Source organism: Scatophagus argus, chromosome 4 (assembly GCF_020382885.2).
Source record: "Scatophagus argus isolate fScaArg1 chromosome 4, fScaArg1.pri, whole genome shotgun sequence".
Lineage (NCBI taxonomy): Eukaryota > Metazoa > Chordata > Actinopteri > Scatophagidae > Scatophagus > Scatophagus argus.
In genome coordinates this window covers 7,935,389-7,961,162 of record NC_058496.1, presented here as the reverse complement: position 1 = coordinate 7,961,162, position 25,774 = coordinate 7,935,389, and the positions used below count along the sequence as shown (strand labels likewise).

The 25,774-nt window shown below is 40.8% G+C and overlaps 1 protein-coding gene across 1 annotated transcript in view; it reads right to left on the bottom strand.

Annotated features, from left to right (window-relative positions):
- coro1ca (coronin, actin binding protein, 1Ca) overlaps positions 1 to 20,260 on the bottom strand; it is a 28,978-nt gene extending 8,718 nt beyond the window's left edge. The window contains exons 1-2 of the mRNA XM_046387389.1: positions 20,103 to 20,260; positions 8,959 to 9,155 (exon numbers count right to left, since the gene is read on the bottom strand). Of these exons, the coding sequence (XP_046243345.1) occupies positions 8,959 to 9,153 (195 nt within the window). The 5' untranslated portion in view covers positions 9,154 to 9,155; positions 20,103 to 20,260. The remainder of the gene's footprint in view (positions 1 to 8,958; positions 9,156 to 20,102) is intronic.
- Positions 20,261 to 25,774: the final 5,514 nt, after the last annotated feature.

Here is a 25,774-nt window from a genome sequence, read left to right as displayed (position 1 = left end):
AACCAGCCTGAATGTGGATTTCACCTCTGAACCCTATGAGCCAGGGAAATCAGGTGCTTTCTCTGCATGGTGAGGTGACTTAGCTAATCCATGCTGTAGTGGATGGGTGTCTGAAACACACCCTAGTCTGTGTTGACTCCAAGTACCACCGCAGGGCCGGAGAGATGATGTCACTGACTGTGGAAAGTTAGTGAGTCCTGATGCTGCAGCACTATTTAAAGTGTGATGGCTTCCCTAATACCAAAAAGGAAAAGAATCACTTACTGCCCACAGCTATTATGCTATCATAACGGGAAAGCAAAGATAATGGCTTGAGAAGAGCTACTAAATCTAAGAATTGTATATTCTGTTACGGTAAAACCAAAACGAGACGTAAACCTCATGGGAACATAATTCAAAGCAATTACTAATGTAATCTAAACAATAAAGTTGCTCTCAAACCATGGATGATGTTCTAAATAGCCAAACATATGCTCAAGGGATTTACAATGACAGTATACAGTATACAAACACATTTTGAGTTCACACAAGCAAAATGGCATATTTGACTAAAAAGAAGAAATGTACTGGATATCACATAGCTGTGTGCAGACTGGCTGGATGAGTTTTAAATTTTCCCAGCATTTCTTACCACTGAGACACACTGTTACCTGCAAGCCATTACTTTCAATCAATTTCTCATCAAACAGGAAGTGCAACTGGACATCAAACAGAAAGATCTTGAGCACCAGTGAAAATACTAGTATTTGCTTAAAGTGGTATATTCAACAATGTGGGCCTTTGAGAGGCAGCCCCTTTGAGGATATGAGTGTCATGTTGCTCTGGCATTCCCACTCTTAGACATTTCCCTGCCTCTACTACAGTAGATAACATTGCTTAGCCAAGGGCACTTGCTGTTATTCCAATGCACAACCATAGTGTGGTGGTGTGGCTGATATCACAGAGTAACATATTTCACATCTCAAAGGTCTGTTCATATCCAGTCACACTGAACAGATTCAGATGCATAGGTTTACTGGGTTAGTATAGTCCTACAAGGGCTGGACATCAAAACATGTCACAGTAAGTAAACTCTGGGCTGTATAAAAAATATTCAGCCTATAACCATGAAGTCTCCTGACTGAGTTTGGCTATGACACATACTCTAACTCCAAATTTAGTGATCAAAGTCCAGTGTATGTGAGAGTGAACTTCGTGTGTGTAAGTAAAAATCACAAGATCTTGTCTAAACCTCACCCTTAACGCTGAACACACCCTGAAACCTACCCTGAAGCAGAGTGCAAAGAAAGCAGACTTTGACACTGCTGTCAACAGGGATCTTTCAATCCCCGTCCAGTAACAGAGAAGATTAAATATCAGACCAGCGATGTCTCCTTAGCAGTTCAGTCTACTTCAGTATTCCATTTTCCTGAAGTTGATCACAAAACACAATGCAATTGCATTACTAGATAGATCTCCGTGCATATTAATTTCTTTTCATACAGTAGTGATGTATATTACAGCTGTTCACTGGACTTTGCCTGGACATTTTCTGAAGATTTCCTGAAGACAGTAGGAAAAGGATGTAAAACAGGAAGGACACACACACACAGCCAGGTGTAGCAACAGAAACCGCATAAACAAGTCTAACAACAACCAGTCATGGTCAAGGAGATAACACAAGAGAACAATCACTTATCTGCCAATGTATTCTACTGTTTAATAATGATACTATTCCAACATGACTGAGGATCAACACTGTCAAACCAGTTCTCTAAGTACAACAGTATTTCCACAACAATTACTGCTGTACTACTACAGTGGTGTTTGCATACGCCTAAAGTACATTATCCAGACAGGTGGCTGATACGCTGTGCACAAACACTTAATGAAACACTGTGGTTTTATGTTCACTTGGCTTATACAATGCTTTAAACTGACATACACAACAGTGCTGCGTAACTGCAACAAATCCTGCGGTTGATCATATAAGACAAAAAGGACACTCTGATGTAGGCATGTCAGTAGTATATTACAAATCGTAAGTAAAACTCATTTATCAAAGTCTCAGAAGTCTTCAGAACTGATTGTACTCGAAACTAGTGCCATGTGAAGATGTTGACTTTATCGCTGGTGAAAAATTAAATACAATTAAATGAACAGACCCTTTCTAATAAGCATATATTCATATTTAATGCCCGTCATTAAAAAAAGAGCTAAAGATCACCAATTTTCCATCAGCATATGTTTGTACGATTGACTAGCAAGTAGCAATGAACCATGACGCCCCGTCAACACTAAGCTCTGGTGCTAGACCTCCCGATCAACCCAGCAGGGCAGAGGAAGCCAACGGTTCGACCAGAGAGCAAGACGTTCCTCACATTCCACACCTCAGCCCCAGGCAGCTCCGGTATGGGTATGACTAATGAGAGCAAGAGGGCCGCTAGGGTGTCAAATATAACCACCCTTTGAGGTGTTAATGGCCTTTGTGACTGATATACATCATTAAGAATTCCAGGGTCTGAAGAGTGAACACAAGTGGATCTCACCTCTGCATGAATATCTAATAACATGATACAAAGGGATGAAACACACTGCTAATAAACACTTAAACTAATAACAACAACCAAAGCTGCACACAAGGTAGCTCATAACATACTCATGAGAAACCTTACTTCAGTGTGATTGCCTGTGTTGAGCAGTGCAGGTAAGCTGACCTGTAGCAACTTGTTTCATTCCCCCATCTGTCCCAATGGGAAAAACAGAGCTACAGGCAAATTTGCAAGTCTGTATTTGTTTTAAAATGACACATTATTACTAACCCTACTACCAGAAAGTCAAGCACCCACCACAAGAAGACTCAAAGGTGATATATCTGACCGCAATCAATCACAGGGGGATGAATGGCATTGAGGCAAGGACACACACTAGCCTCCCTGGATCATCCTAAGTGCTGGTGGAAAATAGAGAGCCAAATCATCTTGATAGTCTTGACAAACAAAGTGTCAAACCAAAGCGAAACTTGATTTTGACACTTCTTCTATATTGTGCAGTTTTATGTAATTCAGCGGTTTAGAAATGATGTGTAAGCAACTACGAGTGCAGTCTCAAAGTAAAAATGATGACCAGTCAGGGATTAAGGAGTCTCACACTGAGAACTTACATGACTCACTCTAATGAACATATTTAATTGCAAGGGATTGCATTTAGAAGTCTACCAGTGTCAAATGGCCATAGAGTCACAAACAAAATAAATCTGATCAAAATCCTGGTCTATCTTCAGAAGTCTCTATCATGAATATCAACTAGAATTTGTGTATTTCCCACCTGCAGTAATTTGAACCTTGAGCATAACTCAAAAATGCAGTCACGTTGCCCTACAGCTATTTGTCATTGAATAGTTAATGGACAAATATTCTTTTTTAGTTTATGCTCTGATGGCGCTTTGATTTGTCAAGTAGAGAAGATTCCTTCAGTTTTGTAATCAGACCTAAGTTCTGCAAGAGCTATCAAAATCTTACATGTTGGTTGGCTGGCAGGCTAACAGTTACACAGGACTGTCAGCAATGTCACACCTTCACAACGCTGCTGATAAAAACAACGACTAAACCAACCGAGCAAGAAAATCATCATAAAGGGCAACCAGCCTACAGGTATTAGTGTGCTCACAAAGACTTGTGATTGATTTTGTCCAGAAAAAGGAGATGCAAGACAACGGTACCAGCATTAAAAAAAAAAAACCCACACACCCACATCAACAGCAAGACGCTAAACTCTGCAGCTGAATACCTAACATGTACATAACTATGCTAAAGACATTTGTATCCTTGGAGAGGAATGTCTGATGCCTAGAAAACAACCAGTTGCATGGCAACAAGTAAGACTGCAGAAAATGAGAGTGAATCATAGTGACAGATACAAAGCGCAACACTGAAACACACAAACACAAAAAATGGATGAGCAACATTCCCTAAAGGCAAAAGAGGACATTCTTTTCATTCACACAAGAGGCCTGCACACTTCCTCTGCTTGCAGCTCAACATGTGATTCACACATGCACCCCACTAACGGGTCTGCATGCTGTCCAGTGCTGCTCAGAGCTCCATGGAAATTTCCACTTTTACAAGTCTGCGTCTGTATGATAGGGCAGGAACAATACAGTGCTGCATACTACAGACTGACTGGAAGCCTGAGTTAGATAAACCAACATACCTATTCAGAGATCCACTAAAGATGCACTGCAGTACTATATATTTCTGGTGAATCTAGGTCTAGGTTAACGAAGATTAATTACAGAGAAAAGTATCATAGGAAGTACTTGGAGCAGCTGAAATTTTGAACTACATCTATTATCAGTGTTTATACAGTAAGTACCCCTGTAACACGTGATCAGGCCACTAAACAAAAATGTATTTACTCATAGTCTAAATGCATGATTAGTTGGCCGGTAGCTGCTGATAGCTGAGGATCAGTAGGTCCATGTAAGTACATTAAAGACAACCACGACCTAAAACAGGACATCTTATGAAGATCAGGAAGTTAAGTTTGGTCATCTCTTTGATGAGACTAAACTGAGCAAATATTGTATTCTTGTGAAGGACCATGACCATTTATCCAGTGTCTCCACCTTCTTTCTACCATCTCCCCATTGCATGCTGTGATACTGCAGAGCACCTGTGGCCTGACAAATGAACAAATGAATACACAGACAACATAGAAATCAAAAGATATTTTTAGAAAAAACTTGGCAAATATGAAAAGCAGCCCACCCAAAAGACTGTGATTTTGTGTGCCAGACTGGTGAATTCATGTACAACAATAGATAGTTTGTGAATTAACTGCTCTTTGAAAGCAGACTAGCATCAAATCACAGAAGATGGCAGTGTATAAACCATCTTATGAAAAATAATTTTGTAGTTATAAAATAGCCTGGATTATTTAATACAGCTATTGGGGCTGACAGCCCTATATTAACAGATTATAAATATTCTGTAATCCAGCTGTCATACTAATTATCACATTAAAATAATTAATTTAATATGGAACTTGGATACAGTGGGTGACTCTGTGACAGAGACAACATCTGACTTCAACCCAGTTCTCTCATCTTGGCCGCTCTTCATATTTCGGCCTATCCCAGAATTCACATGTGTACCGACACTGCATGAAGCAGCCAATGGGAGGGCAGGGAGGAAATGGTCTTGGAAGGCTTTCAGGCAGGGAGCAGTGAATGACCATATATGGTAAAATCTGCAGTCAGCAGGACTGAGTGGCAGAAGCGGCAAAGGCAGAGGCAACTAAGCAGTATGGAGGTCTTGAAACACAAACTGACCAAAGTCCAGGGAAAGACTATGGATATTATGCACACCCCGTGTATTTTTGTGTGTAGAGACAGAAAGCGGCTTCTTTAATAGCCAAACTGGCATATGAGAGACAGAACAGAAATAATGTGTCACTGCGCACACACCGAGGGATTTCTAACAGCAAAGGTTGAGCTCTGGATGAATAGTGCATGGAGGGACTGAATCCAAATCAAACACACACTCCACATCTGATCATCCTTTCTGTACAGAGGCGGCATTTGAAGTACTAATGTGGAACATGCCTATTGCATTAAGCAATGCACTATGCAGTGTTATGGCTGTAGATAAGGTCAATCTTAAAAATACATAGACAAAGGAGGAAAGATGTTAAGAACAAAGGGACTAACATACTGTCTGCATTGAAAATAAAGATGGTGATGATGACTAAAACAAAACATACAGCATGGATTTTTTTAACAACGGCGTGCTTAGATAAATCAAATAAGGGCTTTCTCGCTAAGGGATATAAATCACAACAACTGTAATAATTTACTGACTCTCTTGTGGTAAATAGAGAGAGCGGAATTGTCAAGAATGTTTCACTGAACTCTTTCTAGCTGCTGATTTCACTCCCACAGCTTCCTTCATATGGAAATCAGGGAATAAATTAGCAGCCATCCTGCTAAGAAAGAGAAAGGGGGAGATTGAAAGCATGAGGCAAGGGAATGATGTGTTAGCTGGACATCTGATGGCCTTCCTATAAATCCCTGTGTGCTGACAGGAGGAAGTAACAATACTCATGGCTGTGCTGAGTCATGGCCGCCTGCCGCAAAAACCTCACCCAGCTATGTCACACAAAGTGATGGCTCCTTTGGTTGACTACTCAAGATGAGGCTCAGACCTCAGGGTCGGGTCACAGATCCACAACATCAACCTCTGAACTCCAAGAGATGATTTTCCACCCATTTCCAGAAAGAAATTGTGAAAAAGGGCACATTTTTCTTAAAAAAGGGTGCACAATGCTTCATAATTTCAATAATTCATTCGCCTACCGTTACTGCATCACCACAACAAAGACGGTGCACAGTTGCATATGGCTTAATTGTGAAGGGGGAAGCCGCACCATCACACTTCTGCCTCCCCCCAGCTGAAGTGTGGTTATGACAAAGGGCTGCACTGGGAGTAAGTGTAGGACAAAGGCCCTGAGCAGCTGGCTGCCCACAGAGACTGGGAGCAACACAGCATAGGCAGATGGGTTAGCCGGACAGATGCACCCTCACATTAGGGACGGCAAGGAGTGGGAGGGTGGGGGCGTTTAGGGGATGTGTGGCCTTGAAACAAAAATGAAATGTGACCCAGGTGATTGAAATGCCAAGTGTCCTTTGATCACGCAGACATATTTTATACACAAAGCAGAGCTGTGTCTCATGAAAGCTCACCAAGTAAGTTGACACAATAACAAATGGAAAAGTCTCCAGATTTACTTACAAAAGAATTTAATCATTTTCTAATTAGTGTCGACATCTTGATCCATTTCAGTTCAGTTTATTAAAAATTATCTCAGGTGCCGAGAGCAACTGTATTACTGATCCACTGCAATGCAGTGCAGTCATACCATTTGCACGAACAGACTCGCCCCACTTTTGAGACCTGCAATGCCAGCTGAGGCTATACTGAGATTTCCAGATGGACCTGCTTTGTTAGAAAAATTCATTTGAGAATACCATTTTGATAAATGCCCAAAATAGATACTAAAATAAAAATAAATGGATTAAAAAAGGGAATTTAATGAAAATTGCTGAGTATTGAATATTGTAAACTGGCTTTCTCTTCATATGTGAAGCAGCAAAACTGGTTTGGTGGCACACTTTTCACAGTATTACATAGACAAACTATAATTCTTAAATAACATGGTATTCTTTTTCCAGTCCCTGTGTCTCAACACACAACCTACTGAAATGAGGAAAACACTATATATCTGAAGGATTACTCTGTGTTATGTCTGTCAGTTCATATGTGGGAAGATCTAAAAATTAAGAGCGCTTTTTTTCCCCAAATCTCTCACTTGAGGAAATTGCCCAATGTTTGCTCTGCATATAAAGACCTCAGTCTCTCACAACTTTTTGGAGCAGCTGTGAATGTAGACTTTGTTCAGCAGACACACCATTACTGTACTGGGAAATGGCATGAAGAGGGCAGCTCATTCAAACACAGACACAGAGGAGAGCAGGAGGAGTGCGAAACTGGTCGAGCCTGTAGCCCACCTCCAGTGCAAGCCCAGTATTGAAAGAGGTGCTGAGAGGTGTAAGCTGTGTGATGACAGGCCCAAGGATTCGGTCCCCTATGCCAGAGCCTTCTCAGATGACATGGCAATACTGGTGTACACTAATTACAGGCCCAGGTTACATCTGTCAACAGTATTGCAGTACTTATGTCACTCACAGTGTCAGGACCTGCCACTTGGCCATTGCTTGCAACTGCCAAACAGAAACACCAGTAGCCAGCAATTCACCACTATCAACACTAATGGTACCCAAGCGCTCTCTGAGGTACATGCCAGAGCCTGCTGTTGGATTCAGTCTGGCCTCCATTGCACCTTAATTAGCCCATTTATGACAGCAGAAAAACAAAAGGGAGGCATTCACCCAGCTAAATTGTTTACAGCTAAACACAATTCTGTCTTGCTCAACCCAAGTAATTCTACTGGAGTGAAGCAAGTCCTTATATGGAGGTGAGGGTCAGGAAACTGTTCGCTTTGGAGTAGTTTCTGTTTTACACATAAAGGTGTGTGAAACAGTGTGCTGGCAAACATTAATCCCAATGTACACTGACATGAGGAGTCAGTAGTCTTGCTTGCAAAGTCTTCAGTGAAAATGATTATTTCAGAATCAGAATCAGAATTCCTTTATTTATCCGCTGCACAAAAAGAAACAAACAGACTATTACTTTCAATTTTTTTTTAACTGCCTACCTTTCAAGTGCTTCATATTTTGTTTTGCAATCACATCAGTAAAAATGTGATTCCTCGGAGAACATGGCATTTCTTCCCTTTCTAATATCCCCCCCATCCCCTTTAAAAATACTCAGACGTAACACAATCAATCTACTTAAATCATATGTAACAAAAGCATCACATGTATAACCACACTGAAGAAGACACACAAAGCTTTTTAAGGTAACATTATACCATTTCAATGCATCATTTTCCTCAGTATGAAACAGAATACCATCAAACCGGTTTTCTATGAAAACATTTAAGATGATAAACTAGTCTGTAAACATAACCATCAAATAGCAGGAACAGAACAGCCACCATGCTAAGTCGTTCTCATTACCAGTAGTGGAGTTAAACATGCAGTTTGCACTGTTACCGATTATTTAAAAAGGGCATTAGTGTGCACCAGAAATCTCATAGCAATCTGCCATCTTTGATGTTGCAGTAGGCACCAAAGCAAGCCAAAGAAAGCAGCTGACCTCACTTCAGCTCACAGATTAACCAACGCATTTTAAGCACCCAGCATGCCTTAATGATGTAGCATAAAGAAGCACTATAAGCAAATATGCTTACAGATCCAGTTTATCGCCATCTAGTTGACTAAGCACTGACTGGTATGCTCCGTCCAAACACACAACAGCGTATGTATGTATGTATTGATATGATACACCATGAACGTACCTTATGAAGCGGGAGAACGAGGAAAGCTCCACCACCACTGGCGTCAACAATTATGGCAACAAACTTGGGGTTGACTGAACAGAAAGCGCTGTCCCATGTGACCCTTGACACACGGATATCATCGTAGCATTGGTCATTCTTAACCGCCTGGCCAAAGACGTGACGGAATTTGCTCTGCCGCACAACTCGTCTCATATCTGTGAAGAGAAGAGGATTTAAAATGTTAGTTAGTACATTAACGCAAAGAAACAGACTCACACCACAGTGACAAGATAAGTGTACAGGATAGAGAACTGCAATATGAAGACATAGACTTCTTGAAAGAGTGGAAGACACAAGTCACCGCATCCACAAACTGCAGCACAGTTCTTTTAAGGAACGAAGATCATACGTGAGGATATTATTCAGCGACACATTGTCTTGGGAGATGTGTTAGACTTTTTACTCAACATTTTATAACAAACCATGACTACCCCCTACTCCAAGAGTCTCCCTGGAATATCAGAGTATCACAGTGCTGACCGTTTCAGAAGAAGACCATTACCAACACATACTGAAGCTTGGAAATATGAATTTAACATCCTATTGTGGAAGGGGAATGATCGTGCACCGAATGACACAGCTTCTTTATTGAAAGGACAGTCCTACTACTCTGACAAAGATTCTACATTTTGTTTCAGGAACCTAACTCAGTCAGTGCCCATCGACACTCTGCCATGTGGGCTCTCCTCACACCTGTGATCAGGGAGCACCTCCAACAGGGTACTGATTGGCTAGAAAAGTGATACAAATTTACACATTACTAAATTTCAAAACTGCAGAAACCGCAATATTTAAAAGGGGTCTAAACTTTTCAGATTTCAAAAACACACAGCAACAGAAACATTCTTGGTGACAGTTCACAGGACTTCAAACTCTTTGGTCAGCCTTGTTTTTTCCTTTTCATGTTCAGCTGTGCCAAATATTAAACATCTGAAATACTAACACGCTTTTTGTGTGGCACAGTTAGAAAGAGCCACATCCAATGGAAAATAGGACATACCCAATCCAAATGAAAACAGACTTAGAAGCTGGTTCAGCTAAAATCTTCACCAAGAAAAGAATCCGCTGGCAGACAAGAGAGCTTTGGAAAACATGCCCATTCAAAAGCTACAAGTCCAAGTGCTGTGCTTACAATAACAGAACACTTCCAAAGATAATGGAAAGCTGGCCCATTTGACATAAACGACCAGAAACAAGGTCCAATGTAACCTACAACCTAAAGAAAGACAAAAGCTCTAAAGTAGTCCTTTTTTTTTTGGACAAGGCACATGGTAACAGTTTCCCAGCCTGAATCACCAACATGATAAAATCACAGCACAGGATGTGGGATATGTTTTGGAGGTGGCTTTCCATTGTGTGTGTGTGTGTGTGTGTGTGTGTGTGTGTGTGTGTGTGTGTGTGTGTGTGTGTAAAAGAGAGTGAGCAAGAAACGCTTGTATGGCATGTTTCTGGCAGAACAAGGAGCATAACACGAGCAGGAAGTTCTTCCTGCAGGGATGTGGGAGTGTCCTAACAGCCCATCTGTAAAACACGTCAGTCATTACAACTGTTTATTTTTGGTATCTCTAAACACTGACAGTGGGCTAAAAGACAAATTTGCTGTAATTAGTTTAAACATTTAGTGACATTTAAGTGCTAATCTTCCTTAAACTGAGACTTTCCAGTTTTCACTTGAGTTACACAAGATTTTCAAAATCTTCCTCTTAATATGTCTGGCTCAGAAGTGAATTTGTCTAGGAAAGTGAATTTGATTAGTCCTGGAAGGACTGACTCAGACAAAGAGCTGTCATCCAATTATAACTAGTCTGTAGAAATCCTGGTAGATAAATTATAGCTAAAAAGACACTAAATTCAATTTGAAGGGAAGAAACAGTTCTGTTATTGGAAACTGGTAGGGATTTACTCTGTTTATTGACTTTTTTACTTACAGATGCTATAATGAATATTTACAATACATACACAATAGTTTTTAAAGCCCTCATTTTATGTAACAGTTCTATTGACAGACAGAGGACAGCTTTCTACAGCCTGGTTGCGTCAGTGCTGACTGTCAGGCATGGACAGCCTGTAGAAAGCCCTGCAATCCTGAATGAGGAACTTGCACGTACCATATGCATTAAACAAGTTAGACATGTTGGTGTGTCTGCTTTCAGACAGACATTCCCTCCTTTACATTCTTCTACAGACAATATGCTGAAAAGCCTCCAGTTATTTGAACAACCTATTGATTCTCCTGCCAAATGTATAACTCTGAAAAAACATGTCATAGGATTAGGAAACAGCTGAGTGTGGTACATACCTTAAACTGAATCATTGTCAATTATTTGACAAACTAATTTTTGGCCATTTCAACTGGTCAATTAGAGCTAATCACCACTGGTTGTCTAATGGAACCATATGCTCTTCTGGCTGGAGTGAGTGCTCTTTACTAACAGGGAGGTAATGGCAGAAAACAGAGCAAAGTAATAACTGATTTAGGAGGTCATCACCAGTTCATCAGCAATTTATTGGCCAGAAAAAAGACACTTAATGTATTATGATCGCTTCTAGTTTTCCCTCTAGTTAATAAACTTGTGACCACACCAGTGCTACCGAATGCACCGGATTTTTCTACTAGGGCTGCAACTAATGATTAGATTTCTCATTCATTAATCTGCTGTTTATTCTCATGATTAATCATTTTGTCTATGAAATATCAAAAAACTGTTAAAATATTCTCATCATAATTTAACAGAGGCCAAAATGACACCTTCGAAATCCTTCTCTTGTTCTCTTGCTTGAACATTTTCAAGCAAGTTTTTCCTAAATTTTTTTCATTTAGGAACACATGTGCTCTTTGATGGGAAAAAAAAATTATTGTCAAGCTCTGTTAGGCGTTGCAGATACAAAATGAAGCATGACTGCATGGCCTATTTCTCACCTGAAATGTAAACTGATTTTGGACTATTTAGGGGGAATGAATCATTTTCTAAACAGCAACCACTTCTTTCTTTCCATGGTGGCAAAAGGGGAATCTATCAGGTCTGGTCCAGTTTCATGATGATGACATCCCTAACCTACTTAAATGCCATTGAGCCTTTCCCATTACTAATGCCGAATGAGCAGAGAAGCTATCTTGCTGCTCTTGGCTCTGTTAATTTGCAGCAGAATAGTACATTATTTTATTCAGGAGAGCTTTATAAGATGTGTTGTTTTATCACCACAATAGTGTGACTAGCCTAGACAAAACAATCACTGCATTCTTGAGGTCAGTCTGGGCCTGCACAAAGATCCCCACTCACCATCCTTATGCTCTACAAACAGCAGGAAATGTTCAATATTTGATTAGTTTTTTACAAACCCACCACTCTGGCAACAACTGAGCGACACTGGATATAAAATCTTTATGGAGAAGAGGGCTGAGCTATATCAGTGTACACGTTAGACATCAGAGCAGACTAGGTGGGGTTGTTGCAGCTCACTGTGCCACACTAGGCCTCAGTGACTAAGCCTCGTTGCTTCCTTTTCAGGAAGTTATCACCATTTCTTAGACACTAAACATTTACTGTGGTTAGATTTAATTGCCATTCCCACATCTGCACATAGTACTATAATGGTCAAGTCCTCGACTAAGACTCAAATCAGAGTCAAGCTGAAATGCTGATAATGGCTCAAAAGAAACCTGGAGTCATGTTTAACACTCAGGACTTAATCACCTTGTACCTCAGAGCTACAACATGACAGGACTTGTGCCTCACCGAGAATATCCACTGAAGCGTCAAACAAATCTCACCTCCTTCACAGTCAAAGATCCTAAAACTGCTAGCAGCAAATACCAAACCAAAAACTCCTTTATCCAATAGGACTCTTATGTAAGAACACGATTATCCCTCTGCTGCACCTGATGAGTCCAGGCTGAAAAAAGTAAGCCTACAAAGAGACCAGGGGACAGTACTTACTGCACCTTTACTTATTCACATTCAATATCAATTTGATGGTACCATTATACTAACCCAAATATACTTAGAAGAATTCTCAGAGTCAGGTAGGACTTAAAGAGCAGGAACCAGAGGGGTAGGGTTATTCTGCTCAAAACTAGCAAGCCTTATCCAAACAGCCAACTTCCTGTTAGATTTCTATGGCTACCACATAGAGACCAGGAACTAATACTAACACAGTCATTGTCAACACAAAGGAAATATTTATATAGAACACCACTGATTTTCCTCATCCACTGGAACACACAGGATAAATTAAAAACTAAACGATAAAGTGAAATCTGTTAGAATGACAAAAAAGGAAAACCTCTATATAACTACATGAGTTAAATTAAAGAGTCAATACTGAAAATTACTGATTTAATATCCAATGTTTATGACCCATCTCCTTTCACCAAACAATAAACATCGTAAGGATCACGTCTGGCATGTAACAACGTCAGCAGGGTCTGTGCTGAGGCACCAGTCTGACAGCCTCAGAAATACATCAGAGAGAGACAGAGACACACCTTGGGGGAATATCATGCTACTCAGTGATAATCTTCTGAGATTTACAGCTCACTGATCCAGCCCTAATTCAAGCAAAAAGGCCTCAAGTATCTGTTGGGCACATCAGATGAAAGCAGACCTATGTACCTTATTGCCTCCTGAGCCAGCCGAGCTGACCCTGATGTGGAGAGACAGAAGGAGGACCCCAAAGCCTGAGGAAACAACCAACAGAAAATGGACGAGTATGACACAGTTTTTAGCATCGTTCTCTGTATTCCTCAACCCCATTTACATCTGACAGTACTGCTGAGGAAATGTGGGTCCCATAACAAACTGAGCTCCACACTTTCACTGGTTATTCCAAACCTACTTTAAGACTACAAGCACAAATTAAGTGGTTGACAAGGAAGGTGATAATGAGGAATGCAACAGATCACAAAACTCATGCATCAGAAGAAAAGAAAAAAGGCTTGGAGTATTTTTAAAATGTGCTACTTTGGCTCTAATGTAGCCACCTCTCTGCGCATGGATCACGAATCAACTATGTTCCATTACACCACTTGTGATAATGGAAGAATTTAGGCTTTTCATGTTCACCGTCAAGCTTGCCGTGTTAGGCGCTGGAAGATTTCCCTCTAATTTCTACCTCACAGTTGCAGTACAGACTGCTGCCTACCATTAAACCAAGAGGAAATTGTTTTGCTCTGACATAAGACTACAAAACAGCTACAGAGAGCTACCTCTATTTTTCTTTAAATAAGAAAGCTCATGTTTGGTCTGGGTGCCAGAATGTCACTCCTCTAACATTTGTTGTTAAGAATGAGGAATTTTTATTTGTCACTCAATCCAAGATGCATCTCAGTCACTCGCTACTAAAGATCAATGGAGTACTTGCAGGTGACCAACGTGAACATCTGAAATTGTCCCTTCGTGTTATCGAGGTCACTGTGACATTCATCATCTGGTGATGACGTGACTTTGCATAGAGTTTGGAGCATGTGCATAAGCTTATAAAATTATTGAACATCTTCAGTGACAAGAGACATTTAATGCTGCCCATCCCTGCCACATCCATTTACGCTTACACATTCCAAATAAAACATGAGACCACCCCAATTCTTCCAACAGCAGATAACCTGCCTAACCAGGATTAAAACTCACAGCCTATTACAGCTATGTGAATCCCAAAGATGGCTTATTCAAACTGCATAGACAGCCTTTATATTTTTGTTGCTGGGGTGCAAAATCGTCCATGATGCTTGGTGTTTTGCAGTGTGTTTGCTTTGTGAGTGAAATGTGACATAACATGAAAATCCCAGCCACAAATCAGGATGAGCTGATGTGGGAGAGGGAGGGGTAGCAGAATTAGAGCAGAATTATGCTCATCCTGAAGTTGTAACCCTGAGGGGGTTTTGACTGGAATGCTGACAGAAACCAGACCTGTTTCTCACAATAGGTTAAGCTTGACAACCCACTACTACAACAACACATCCAAGCAAAGTTGCTTTTTTAAAAAAAATAAAATAAAATAAAAGAACTTAGACATTTTAAAAAGCAAAGTTTTTTGTTTTTTTTTTACATTGTAGCAGTTTTCATAACTGTTTGACTAATTGAACAATAATCACCACACAACAGACTTCAACAATAGTTAAGTAAACAAACATAGCAGCTGCAGCATGTGCAATAAGAATATGTATATTTTGACTGTAATGCAGAAGTGCTTTCATGTGTTCATCTGTAGTTCATTTGTCAAGTTCACCACAACTCAACAGTTCCCTCAACTTGAGCCACTTATCTTAAAAATCACCTAAAGTCTCAAGCCGAAATCACTGGAATCCATAAAACCCTCTGCTGATACATGCAATCAGCAAATAAAACAAAGACTCAACCATGTTTCACAAAGGATCTTATCTGCTACGTGTTTAGTTTTGCAATTCCTTTGTTTGTTGGTACGTTTCATCATTGTTGTTATTGCCAACTTCCTTACAAAGTGGCCATTTCACACTGGGAGTCCAGGGGTCTCGTTTATAAAACCATGCATGGCAGGGATGAGCATTTATCCATTTATATTTAAAATATTTTAAAAATCGAGGTCTCTATACTTTGGACAAATACGGACTTCCATATTTATGTCCATCCCTAGTGTGTAGGGTCCAAACTTAAAGTGCATGTGTGCACAAACCATGAAAATGAAAGATGCCACAAATAACCAACATGCACGTGCATCAGGCATCACCACAATATTTATATTTATGACCTGCGTTCTGATTAGGACTCATGGGGATGATATGGAGTGAAATGACTGTGCCAGAGCTGTCACTGGCTTTATTTCCAGACTTACACAATCCATATGCATAGATGGTAAAAATGTAACAGGTGAGGTGACTGGAGAAGGCTGAGTGTGTGCCTGACAGCCACCACACTGTCTCCAATGTGCTCTGTGTGCCTGACAACACATGCCCACTGCAGTGATTTTACACACAAAAATAATATGAGCTAAAATTGTACTGATATCTGCACAGTATTAGAAGGCAGTACTGAAAACTTCTGAAGCCTTCTGAAGTCGTTCATTCCTGATATTAAAATTTGATATTTTAGATTTCTACAATGGCGGCAGATAATTTTATCAATTAAAAATACAGTCCAGTCCTCTCCTCTGCACTTCAGGGGTGGGGAATGTGACAGTAAGCCACTGCTGATGGAATATAAAGCAGACATCACAACTTTGTGATGTTGTGTGTCTCTTTCAGGCGCAGTTTTGTGCATATCCAATGGATTTATATTAAGTACATCTCTCCAACAACAACAGCCCTCAAATATACGTGGGATAAAGCATGCACTGAATGTATACACATTAGTAAGTGTAACGGCAGTAATGGCATTTTTTTGCCTGAAATTTTTATATCTTAACAGCAATTACCAGTCACAGACTTTTCCCACACTTTGCTACCCCTGCCAAACATCACCACCACTACACACACCAGTGATGTCGCCTCAGTGCTCCCAATGCACTGCCTGCCTTTTGCCTTTTGTCACCAAGACCGCATGAGACGCCACCTAAATCCCCTTCCTGTAACCAAGGCCACGGACCACCATTGTAATCAGATTCCAGCTACATTCCAGGGCTTTTGGCAACAATGAGATAAGGTGCTGTTTTTTCACCTCTCCCCAACCCCAAGTAGCCATGTGGTCTTTGCGCTGCTCAATTTAAATAGTACTGGAACACAATACATTACACACCAGTGTTTTTAGGAATGCTATTGTATTCTTTTATACTTAGGAGAGGAAATGAGATTTGCAGACAAATGAGCAATGTGGCTCTAGGTTCAACTCAGTACTGTGTGACACATAGACAAAAAGAAAATTACCAGCTACAATCAAAATCCTCAACCTCAAGTGAAATAAAGTGATTAGATTTTGCCAACTTCTTCATTCCAAAACAGAACAACAAATTCTTTAGATTAAGACATGTGTCTTAATCTATAGTGTCCGAAAATGCCTACGTCTAGTGCAATGCTGACTATGCCTTAAACTGTACTCCAGCACAAACTTCCATTCCAACTGTCTATAAATTTCTGTAGTGTGAGACTTGAACTCCTAAACTTCTTATCCTACTTAAAGTCAAGATTTAAAAGAGACCACTTTAAAATCCAGTAAAATTACTCACAACAGGAAAAGCTCAAGTTTTTATGAGTGTTTGTGTGTTACTTGGCCATCTACAGCAGCACAAACTGAAAATATAACCAACGGCAAAGTTCTCACGTGTAAACACAGTAGACAACATAATAAAATGACAAAAACAAAAACCCGACCTATCAATTTTTTTTTTTTTTAAAGTCAACTCCTACACAGTGTGTCCCTTCCTCTTCCTGATCAGCTTCTTTTCCCTGCCCCAGTGAGCAATGCACAAGCCACTACTCTATTTCAACAGATGTTGTCAGCTGTGGTGGGAGAGACCAGTGAAGAAATAGTATAAGTCTGTGTACATCTGCTGGAATTACTAAGGCGCAAGCATTGCTAGTCATATAATCATACAGTTTACCTTTTATTATGTAAAACACATACAGAACACAAATTGATATCAATAACTTTTTAGATATATATGCAATTAATACACTTAATTGTGGCTTATTCAACAAAGAACATCCACTGTCAATGGGTTGTGTGCTTGTTTTCTACTATGTAAGCAATTAGTGGTACAGATTTAGGCATGTGATCCTCTTCATCACCGGGCTGGTCCAAACAAACACACACACTAATATACTAAGCAGTTGGTTAATGAGATATTCCCTCCACTTGTTCTTTTAAAAGAACAAGAAAAACCACAACAACAAAACAAAGACCAGTAGTGGATATCTTGTCTGAAAAAAAAGTAAATAAATAATAAATAATTAATATCTAGCACATCAAGTCTAGGCTTGGCTGCAAATTTAAATCTGTTGACTTTTCAAGCTGTGGCATGTCATCAAGACAGTTTCTGGCAGTAAGCGTGGGCTGAGATTACATCTTGCACAGACAGGACTGGACACAAACTGAGGTATGTCAGACACGTTAAAAGAATGCAATATTTGAGTGCAACTTAGGTGCAAAGGCCACACCGTTGACCAAATATATTTATAAATATTTATACTTGATATGATTATTCCAGCAGACTGATAAGAGAACTAACTGCACCAGGCAATATATCAAACAACTACTAAGCTACTTTCTATCCAATATCCAATATACACATTCCTCAGTTCACAAAACAAAGCATGAGCTGCTACTTCTTTATAATTTCAGCCCAATTATAAACAGTAACTTGAGATGGACAGCACAGAAAGGTTGTACTTAGCCATACCTCAATCAACACAGATGAAATAAATGTAATAGATATGTTGAATAGGAGATATAAACTTAAACGATCTTCCTGAAACCAATCGAAAAATGTGCACTCGAGACTTCACCACAGCCCACACCAACACATTTTGCTGCAGTTGATAGGAACCAACACTCCCTCACATCTCATGCTTAGTTTCCCTCTGCTTCCTGACCCACTTCCTCTCTCAGCTCAGCCATAGGAAGGCAGGCTACACACTTCTGAAGATCTTGCACTGCAGCACAACCAGCAGAGGTTGATGCGTCTGGAACGGTTAACAAGCCCAAACACAGCTGTAGTACTGCTGACTGTTGACCCCGGGGTCACTCTGACAGCCTTCACCTGCTCTGCATCCCACAGAGGGTCTGAGCAAGGGAAACTCCCACAACTCTAAAGCTGATTACACACTGAAGCTGAGTAACCTAGTTCAAAACAGGGGCCAAATATGCAAATCATGCTGCACCTTTGGCACACTAAGCACGGTTATTACAAATCAAACTGCCTTACTGTCATGAGAAAGCCAATGGGCCGGTGGTGGCTCGCAGAAGGAGGAGTCACATAAAGGACTACTTGGGTCAACACCACCAAATGAGAGGAGAGGCGCCCTAGAACCTTCAAAAGGTATACAATTCCTTCCTTGAGTCACATTTGGTGTTTGTGTGTTTTATATTACTATTAATTTAATAATCCTTCTTCATTGATGTGCAAACTCGATATAATTACGACATACGCGGTCCAGTTATGGAAACTTTACAATACAATATTTCAGTAGATGAGACTAATGAGACAATAAAGTGTCTTTGAACACAAGAAACACTTACTAATAAATAAAATACCCATCTTAATTTGACCGGAACGTCATTAAACCAAACCCTGGTTTTGCTGTAACAAAAGTGAAGATTAAAAACAGCTGTCAACAACAGCAACACGACATTTCAGTGTTTGCTCTTACTGCCTATTACCAATTAACTAGAGCAGGTTGAGGTCGTCATCTGCACAGATAATTTCATACAAACGATTCTCCACGTGTTATGGCCAAACGGAGCTGGTGGAGGAACACTGTGATTATGCATTTGAGTAATATTTATAGTCGCTAGCATGGAAACAGTCTCTGCTTCCATGCTAGCGACTATAAATATTACTATGACCCCTTTCCATATATCTCTCATACCAGTATGTTAGTGGGTCAAATCTGAACCTGGCATCTGGATGAATGTTGCGGATATTGGATTGAAATGAAGCAGTACATTTTCACCAAAAACGTCCATGTAAATGATAGAGTTAATTCTTCGATATCTTTCATGTGTTCACCCTATTGTTCAGTCTGAATAGTCTTTATTAACAATCGGGATGCCAAGGGCCAGGGCGCGGTTATGCTTCCTGCACCTCCGTGTATGTGGATCTATCGTTTCGGAAATAAGTTTTCCTGCCGGACTATCGCTAGCTACCCCACCCCACTCGATAACGTTCAACTGAACATTTCATGTAGTGAATTATCCACCCAACAGCAGAAGGAGCAAAAACCTTGCTTGAGAAACAGCAATTTCCCAGGTTATCGGTTAGAAACTTTTTGGCATTGTCAGTTAACCGCCGCTGAAGGCTAGTGCTAGCTAAAAAAAAAAAAAGACAGTTCACATTCTACAGACTATCCCGATTCATTTTAGCTAGCGCATGCACTTTCCTGTCTGGGTGGCTGAGGTGGACAAACGAAGACCATTGAGACCAATTTAAGAGGAGAAAAGAACGTAACTAACAAATTCGCGTAACCTGTAACCTACCTTCTGAGAGGAAAATGAAGGTATTCCCGAAAGCCGAATGATATAACACAGCCCGACGCGTATCCCAATTGATTTCTCCCTCTGCTGGAGCCGCTGCTGTGCTGACACCAGTTTCTCTGTGTGCTCTTTCCCGACTCTGGCGCTAGTCCCGCCCCTTAGCTGGGCTTGGCGCGCCCTGTGTGGACCAGTTGCTTTTGATGGACAGCTCTAACAACCAATCATAGTGACGTTTTGGATACCAGTGAAAAGAACTAATTTTTCCTTCCTTTAGGTTCCCAGTTAGAAAAAAATAACCATCAATCGTGTGTTCATGGCGGCCCCCTGGCATTTAAATCTAATGTGGTTTTTAATGTGGCTTTTATTATTGTGATATACCTGTTTCCTTTCTTCAATACATTTATTAATTACACTACTAATTGTCATTATATGACATAATTTAGGAAAGTATGGGTAAAGTGTGTTAAAAAGTGTGGGTAAAATAACTGATCCTACCATAAATGTAAGGACATAAACACAAGTGAATTTTTCTGAATGGTTCTGTGTGAGAAAGTAATTCTTTCAACCACTTTTTTATGCAGAAGGATTATAATGTCAATGTCAGTGTTTATGATAGGTAGTGAAACAACAGAATATTATGATTTAAGAATATGTTTCAAGAACATCATGTACCACAAGTATGTTACAGCACCACAAGATGGCGGTATTTCCCAAATCCAGAGTGATGCAGACGTTTGAGAACAGCTGTATTCCATCACCAATCTATTTTTTCTTCGTCCTCTTTCAGTCTTGTGGATGAGGGTTGATGCAAGTGTTTGTGGTGAATTTGGCAACCCAAATTTTCATGGACCAGGAAAGCAGACTTCATTGGGAAACTGTCTTTGGAAACCAAATGACTCACTAAGTAATTTACCTGATATCCTGTTATGCCCAGTGTTTTCTGCACCATCCACAGTTTCAACTATTATTATATAATCAGTAATCCAGATTTTACCCTTACCTTTTCTCACTGATGGCTTCCTCTCAATTGCCTTGTCTGGAGATTTCTGAGCTGAGTCAAAAGCAGCCTTCATCTGTGCCACCTTTACAGACTGGGCCTGCTCATCAGACTTAACTTCAGCTGGTTTTGGTCGGTCCTGGTGCTGCAGCTTTTCATGCAGTTGAATGGTCTCCTTTATGAGTTCTGAAACAGGCCTAGATTTGGGAATGCTTTGAGATTTCTCTCTCTCTGAGACACTGTCATCGCTCTCTCTGCCAAGATTTCTATCACTTTGGTCTGGCATAATATTTTCTGTGTGAAGTGTCACGTGAAGATCCTGCTTCACCCCTGCCTTGACTTGGTGACTCTCCTCTGATATAGCTGGTCCGGCTACAACCAAAACAGAGCCAGCATCCACGGGTGGTGCAGTAGTGTTCTCAGTGGAGTCCTTCACCTTCTTCCTTCTCAAAGATTGAGCGTCTGAGCATGCAGAGCCAGATAACTTTGAATCAGCTGTGCTTTTGCTGTCATTCTTCATTTCTTGAGGTGGTCTTGCAGTATCTGTCCTCTCAGCACTAAGCAAATGACATGGGGCTGCTATTTGCCCATCACTTTTTGTGGGTGGAGGCTTTGTATCAGGCAATGAGGAAGGTGTAGATTCCTCAGTGATCACACCACTCACTTCACATGACATTCTTTCATGTGAAACAGCTGATTGTAAGTTATCCGGGGACTGGTTTTTACATGAGCCTATATCCGGCTTCTTTGAACTCTGACAATCAGCTCTGGGATAATGTGAGACTGTGAGTGAGGTCTCACTCGTAGTATTTCCAATTATTCCAGACTGAAAACAATGTACATCTGACATATCTGTCTGTTTCAAGTCGGGGCCCTTGATGTGATGATCTTTGGCTACGAGGCTTTCTTTTGGTAGTTTCTCTTTCAACCCCTTAATGTCATGTACTGATAATGGTGTATTTACATCTGACTGATTGATTGTATCAGTGGATGGCTCTCTTGCTGCACTGTCAAGGATCCTCTTTTCAGTAACATCCAAGGTATCCTTTTCATTTATGTCAACTTCTTCTATATCTGAGAGAGCAGGGGTTGTCTGCTTTCTGTTTCTCTGCAGTAGCTTCTCCAAAATAGAACTGGGTTCAGTGGGCGAGGCTGGATTTGATGAGTCTATCTTTTGATTTATGGTTGTTTCAGCTGTGTCCATTTGTAGATAAGATCCCGCGGACTCCGTTTGATCATCGGTGTCAGCGACCTTTGGTTTTGTTGAAGAGTAGGCTTTCGAAACTGGCTTCAGCTCACACGTTTCCTCATTGGTATTATTCTCTGTTCTCTCTTCTGGAGGTCTGCAGTGAATGGTGTCACTCATGTCTGATAGAGACTCTTTCTGCACACTGTTTTTCAAAGGATGTTGGGGTTGAGCTGTAGGTGGTCCCATCCTCTCACTCAAGCGGCCCACTGTTTCTGCACAGAGTTGAATATCTCCATCCACAACATCAGCAATGACGACAAGATCATTCTGATCTTGACGAACAGACGGTAAAAACTCACTTTCTGCACAAGCTCCATATCTGCTCATCTTCATCATCACAGAGTCCTCTACTGTGTTTTCAAGTGATTTTGCATTGTCTGAAGAAAAAGCATGGCCATACCTTTCAAGGGCAACTCCAGCTAAGAGGTTTCCATCTTGGATCTCCTCATGTGGGACGGTTCTCTCCATCTTGATACTTGAAGATTTGTGAAGCCCCTCCTCAGCAGTCTTCTCCTCTCTCTTGATTTGATTGTACAGCTTGTATATGCCGGCTCTTTCTTCAGCCTTCGCACCACTCTTTCGGTTCTCGTGTGTCTCCTGTGGAACCAACGGAGCGGTCCTGCCTCCTTCTCCTCCTCCCTCCTTTCCTGCAGCCCCTCCCTGTCTCACCTCCCTTACAGCAAAAGGACTCGGACACAAATTTATATGCTTCTCGTTAGAAGGTGTTGTTGGCTCCTGGCTGGGGATCCCATCCAGATCCTGAGCGTCTGGCTCCCTTGAATGTTCCCCGGTGTTACCAGCTTCCTCCTCACAGGAGTTTCCTCCCTCCATGACATCACCTGTATGACTGCCTGCGCCTCCAGTATCGGGGCTTGGCTTTGTCTCCTCTGATCCTTCACTGAGGGCCTGTTCCCCCTCCTCCAGTTTATCCTGGTTCTGTCCCATACTGGTCTGTCGAGAAAGACATGGTGTTAACCTCACAACACAACACTGATCCTCCCAAATCATGCCACGTGTTAGGAAGGAATGTCAGCCCAGAAGCAGTTTCTTTTGCCTGCTGACCACGCTTGATCTGTGCTCAACCACAGCATTGGTTATTCTGAGTGTCTCCATTCATATTTCCAGTTTAAATAAAACTGAAATCTAGAGGCTGCTGAAACAGAAGAGGAGCAGACACCTGGGATCACTGTCTAGAGATGAGAAATGGTTTCAGTCTTGGGATGAGACCATGTAGCATGTAGCAAACAACTCATCGTCACACAGGAGCTATTTTCATGGGAGTCATGAATTGGAGTATCTTATGACTTTAACTGCTATAATATACCCTCTGTTGGGTTATTTATGCATCTGCCAGGTCCACAGTTTCAAGTCAAATTATACACACAAGATTTTTAGTCCTTTGTGTTAAACTCTTCAGTGACACTGCAGTACTGCATTATTTTCTTCTTACACTGTATGTTATGTTCTATTTTCACTCATTCACACAAATTGAAGGGATGATTTGAATTTAAGATTTAAAGCCTCATCCTTAGAATAACTGTGTTGTTAATTATAACCTGTGATGAGTGTTATTGGCATAATCAGCATCACAGCAGAACAACTTGAACACTGAGTCTGACTAACCGATTAATCCTTCTCTGTTAGTGTGAAATCTTCACAAAGTCTGATGAAATTCAACTTGTTTTCCTCATACTTTTTTCAAATTTCTTTCCTGATTTGGTTTCATGTGATCCAGTTAATTGATTAGGAACCAGTCAGTGCAGTCTTTTGTGTTCCCACATGTTGCATATAAGAGGAGGATATTTAAAAAACTTAATCTCAGTGTTTAATCCAATGAATAATATGAAAATTGAACAGATGCCCTGTACCATGTTAATCTTGCTTTGGATGTTTTGTATTTAATTAACATTCTCTCATGAATGTTTTCCTGCATTGCATGGTCTTATCATGATGTTGGTGGTTATTGTGCTGCTGATGATTAGTAGTCAGAAAGTATGTTAGTATTAGTAATACCCATAGGAGAAGGCATAATAATAGCGGTTCTTGCTAACAAGAAAGCAGAACATGAGGCAAAACCTGCATTATCATGTTGCACAGACAAACTTCTCCATGAGATCACCTGATTGTTTAATGAATTTTTATCCACCAAACTGCAGCAGTAAGCAGAGAAAATGGTGAGGCACAATGAACAATGACCTGGACCATGAGTCTGTTTCCTGTCTGTGGCCTCATCCCTCGTCTGTGTGACAACATATGACTACTGTTGTCTTATCATCTGACAGGCCTGCACACAGGCCAGACACATGGCTAACGGAGCTAATGTTATCACCCTACAATGGTGGCATAGCTTTGTGAGGAGATACAAATGTGTTGTTTTGTGGCTGACATTGCGAAAGAGAGCAGAAATATGGGAGGACCTCAGTAAAAAAGAAGTTACAAAGTCGTAGTTTCTCCTCTGTCAGATCATGTGAACTCTTCAGGTTAAATAGTAGAACTCAGTGGAATTTGCATTCATTGATTATCCTCCACCTACTGCATCAATCAGTGTGGGGAGCCCCTTCCCCTAAGGCAGTCTGCCCCTGTTAACAACTGCTCCATTATCCTGTCTCATCCTCCCTGAAAGCCCAGTGCTGATCACTTGATCACCATGTGCTCTGCTGCCTCAACATATTCAGACATACAGGAATTCAAAACAACGAACCAGGAACCTCTCACAAGTCGCTGGAAAATAGGCAACTTATCGTTTGTTGTTTTTTATTTAATCTGCCCCGACAGATACAACCAAACAAGCTGGGCACAGGCTTGGATCACTACGGCTCCCTACTCTTCCAATGACATGCACATAATATTGATCCCTTATCACACACTGAGGCTGTCACTTACCAGTTAGATGTTGTAGCAGTGTCGATCGCTCTTTCTCAAGACTGACAGAGTGCTCTTTGTTGGTTGTTTGGTGATGTTCAGTCCTCCCTCAAATGCACAAGCAATGGGAGCCTTATATTACATCCATGTGATGTCACAGCACATTTGACTAACACAATCAGGGGAACTTGTAGCTTTGCTTCTTGCTGCCTTGAGAAAGCTCGGAGAAGTTATCTTTAATATGTCTGTTTCTTTGTTTGCATGTGTGCATTTTGCTTCATGGTGAAGGTGTTAGGTACATACAAGTAAGTGGTGATCTTTTCACCTTTTCACCAAAAATGGATGTTATAGCCAATGACAAGCACAGATAAAGAGAAGACAAGAGTGAAGTAATTTAGATTTTTTCTGTCTCCCTTAAACAACAGTGTTTGCATACCAGTGTCATGGGCTGCACAGATACTGCTTCCCTCCAGGAAGCTAGTAAAGATAAGTTGGAGATAGTAAGAGACCTGAATGCATCCATGAGTGTGGGAAATCAGCCGAAAAATAGCTCAGACCTTTATCTTT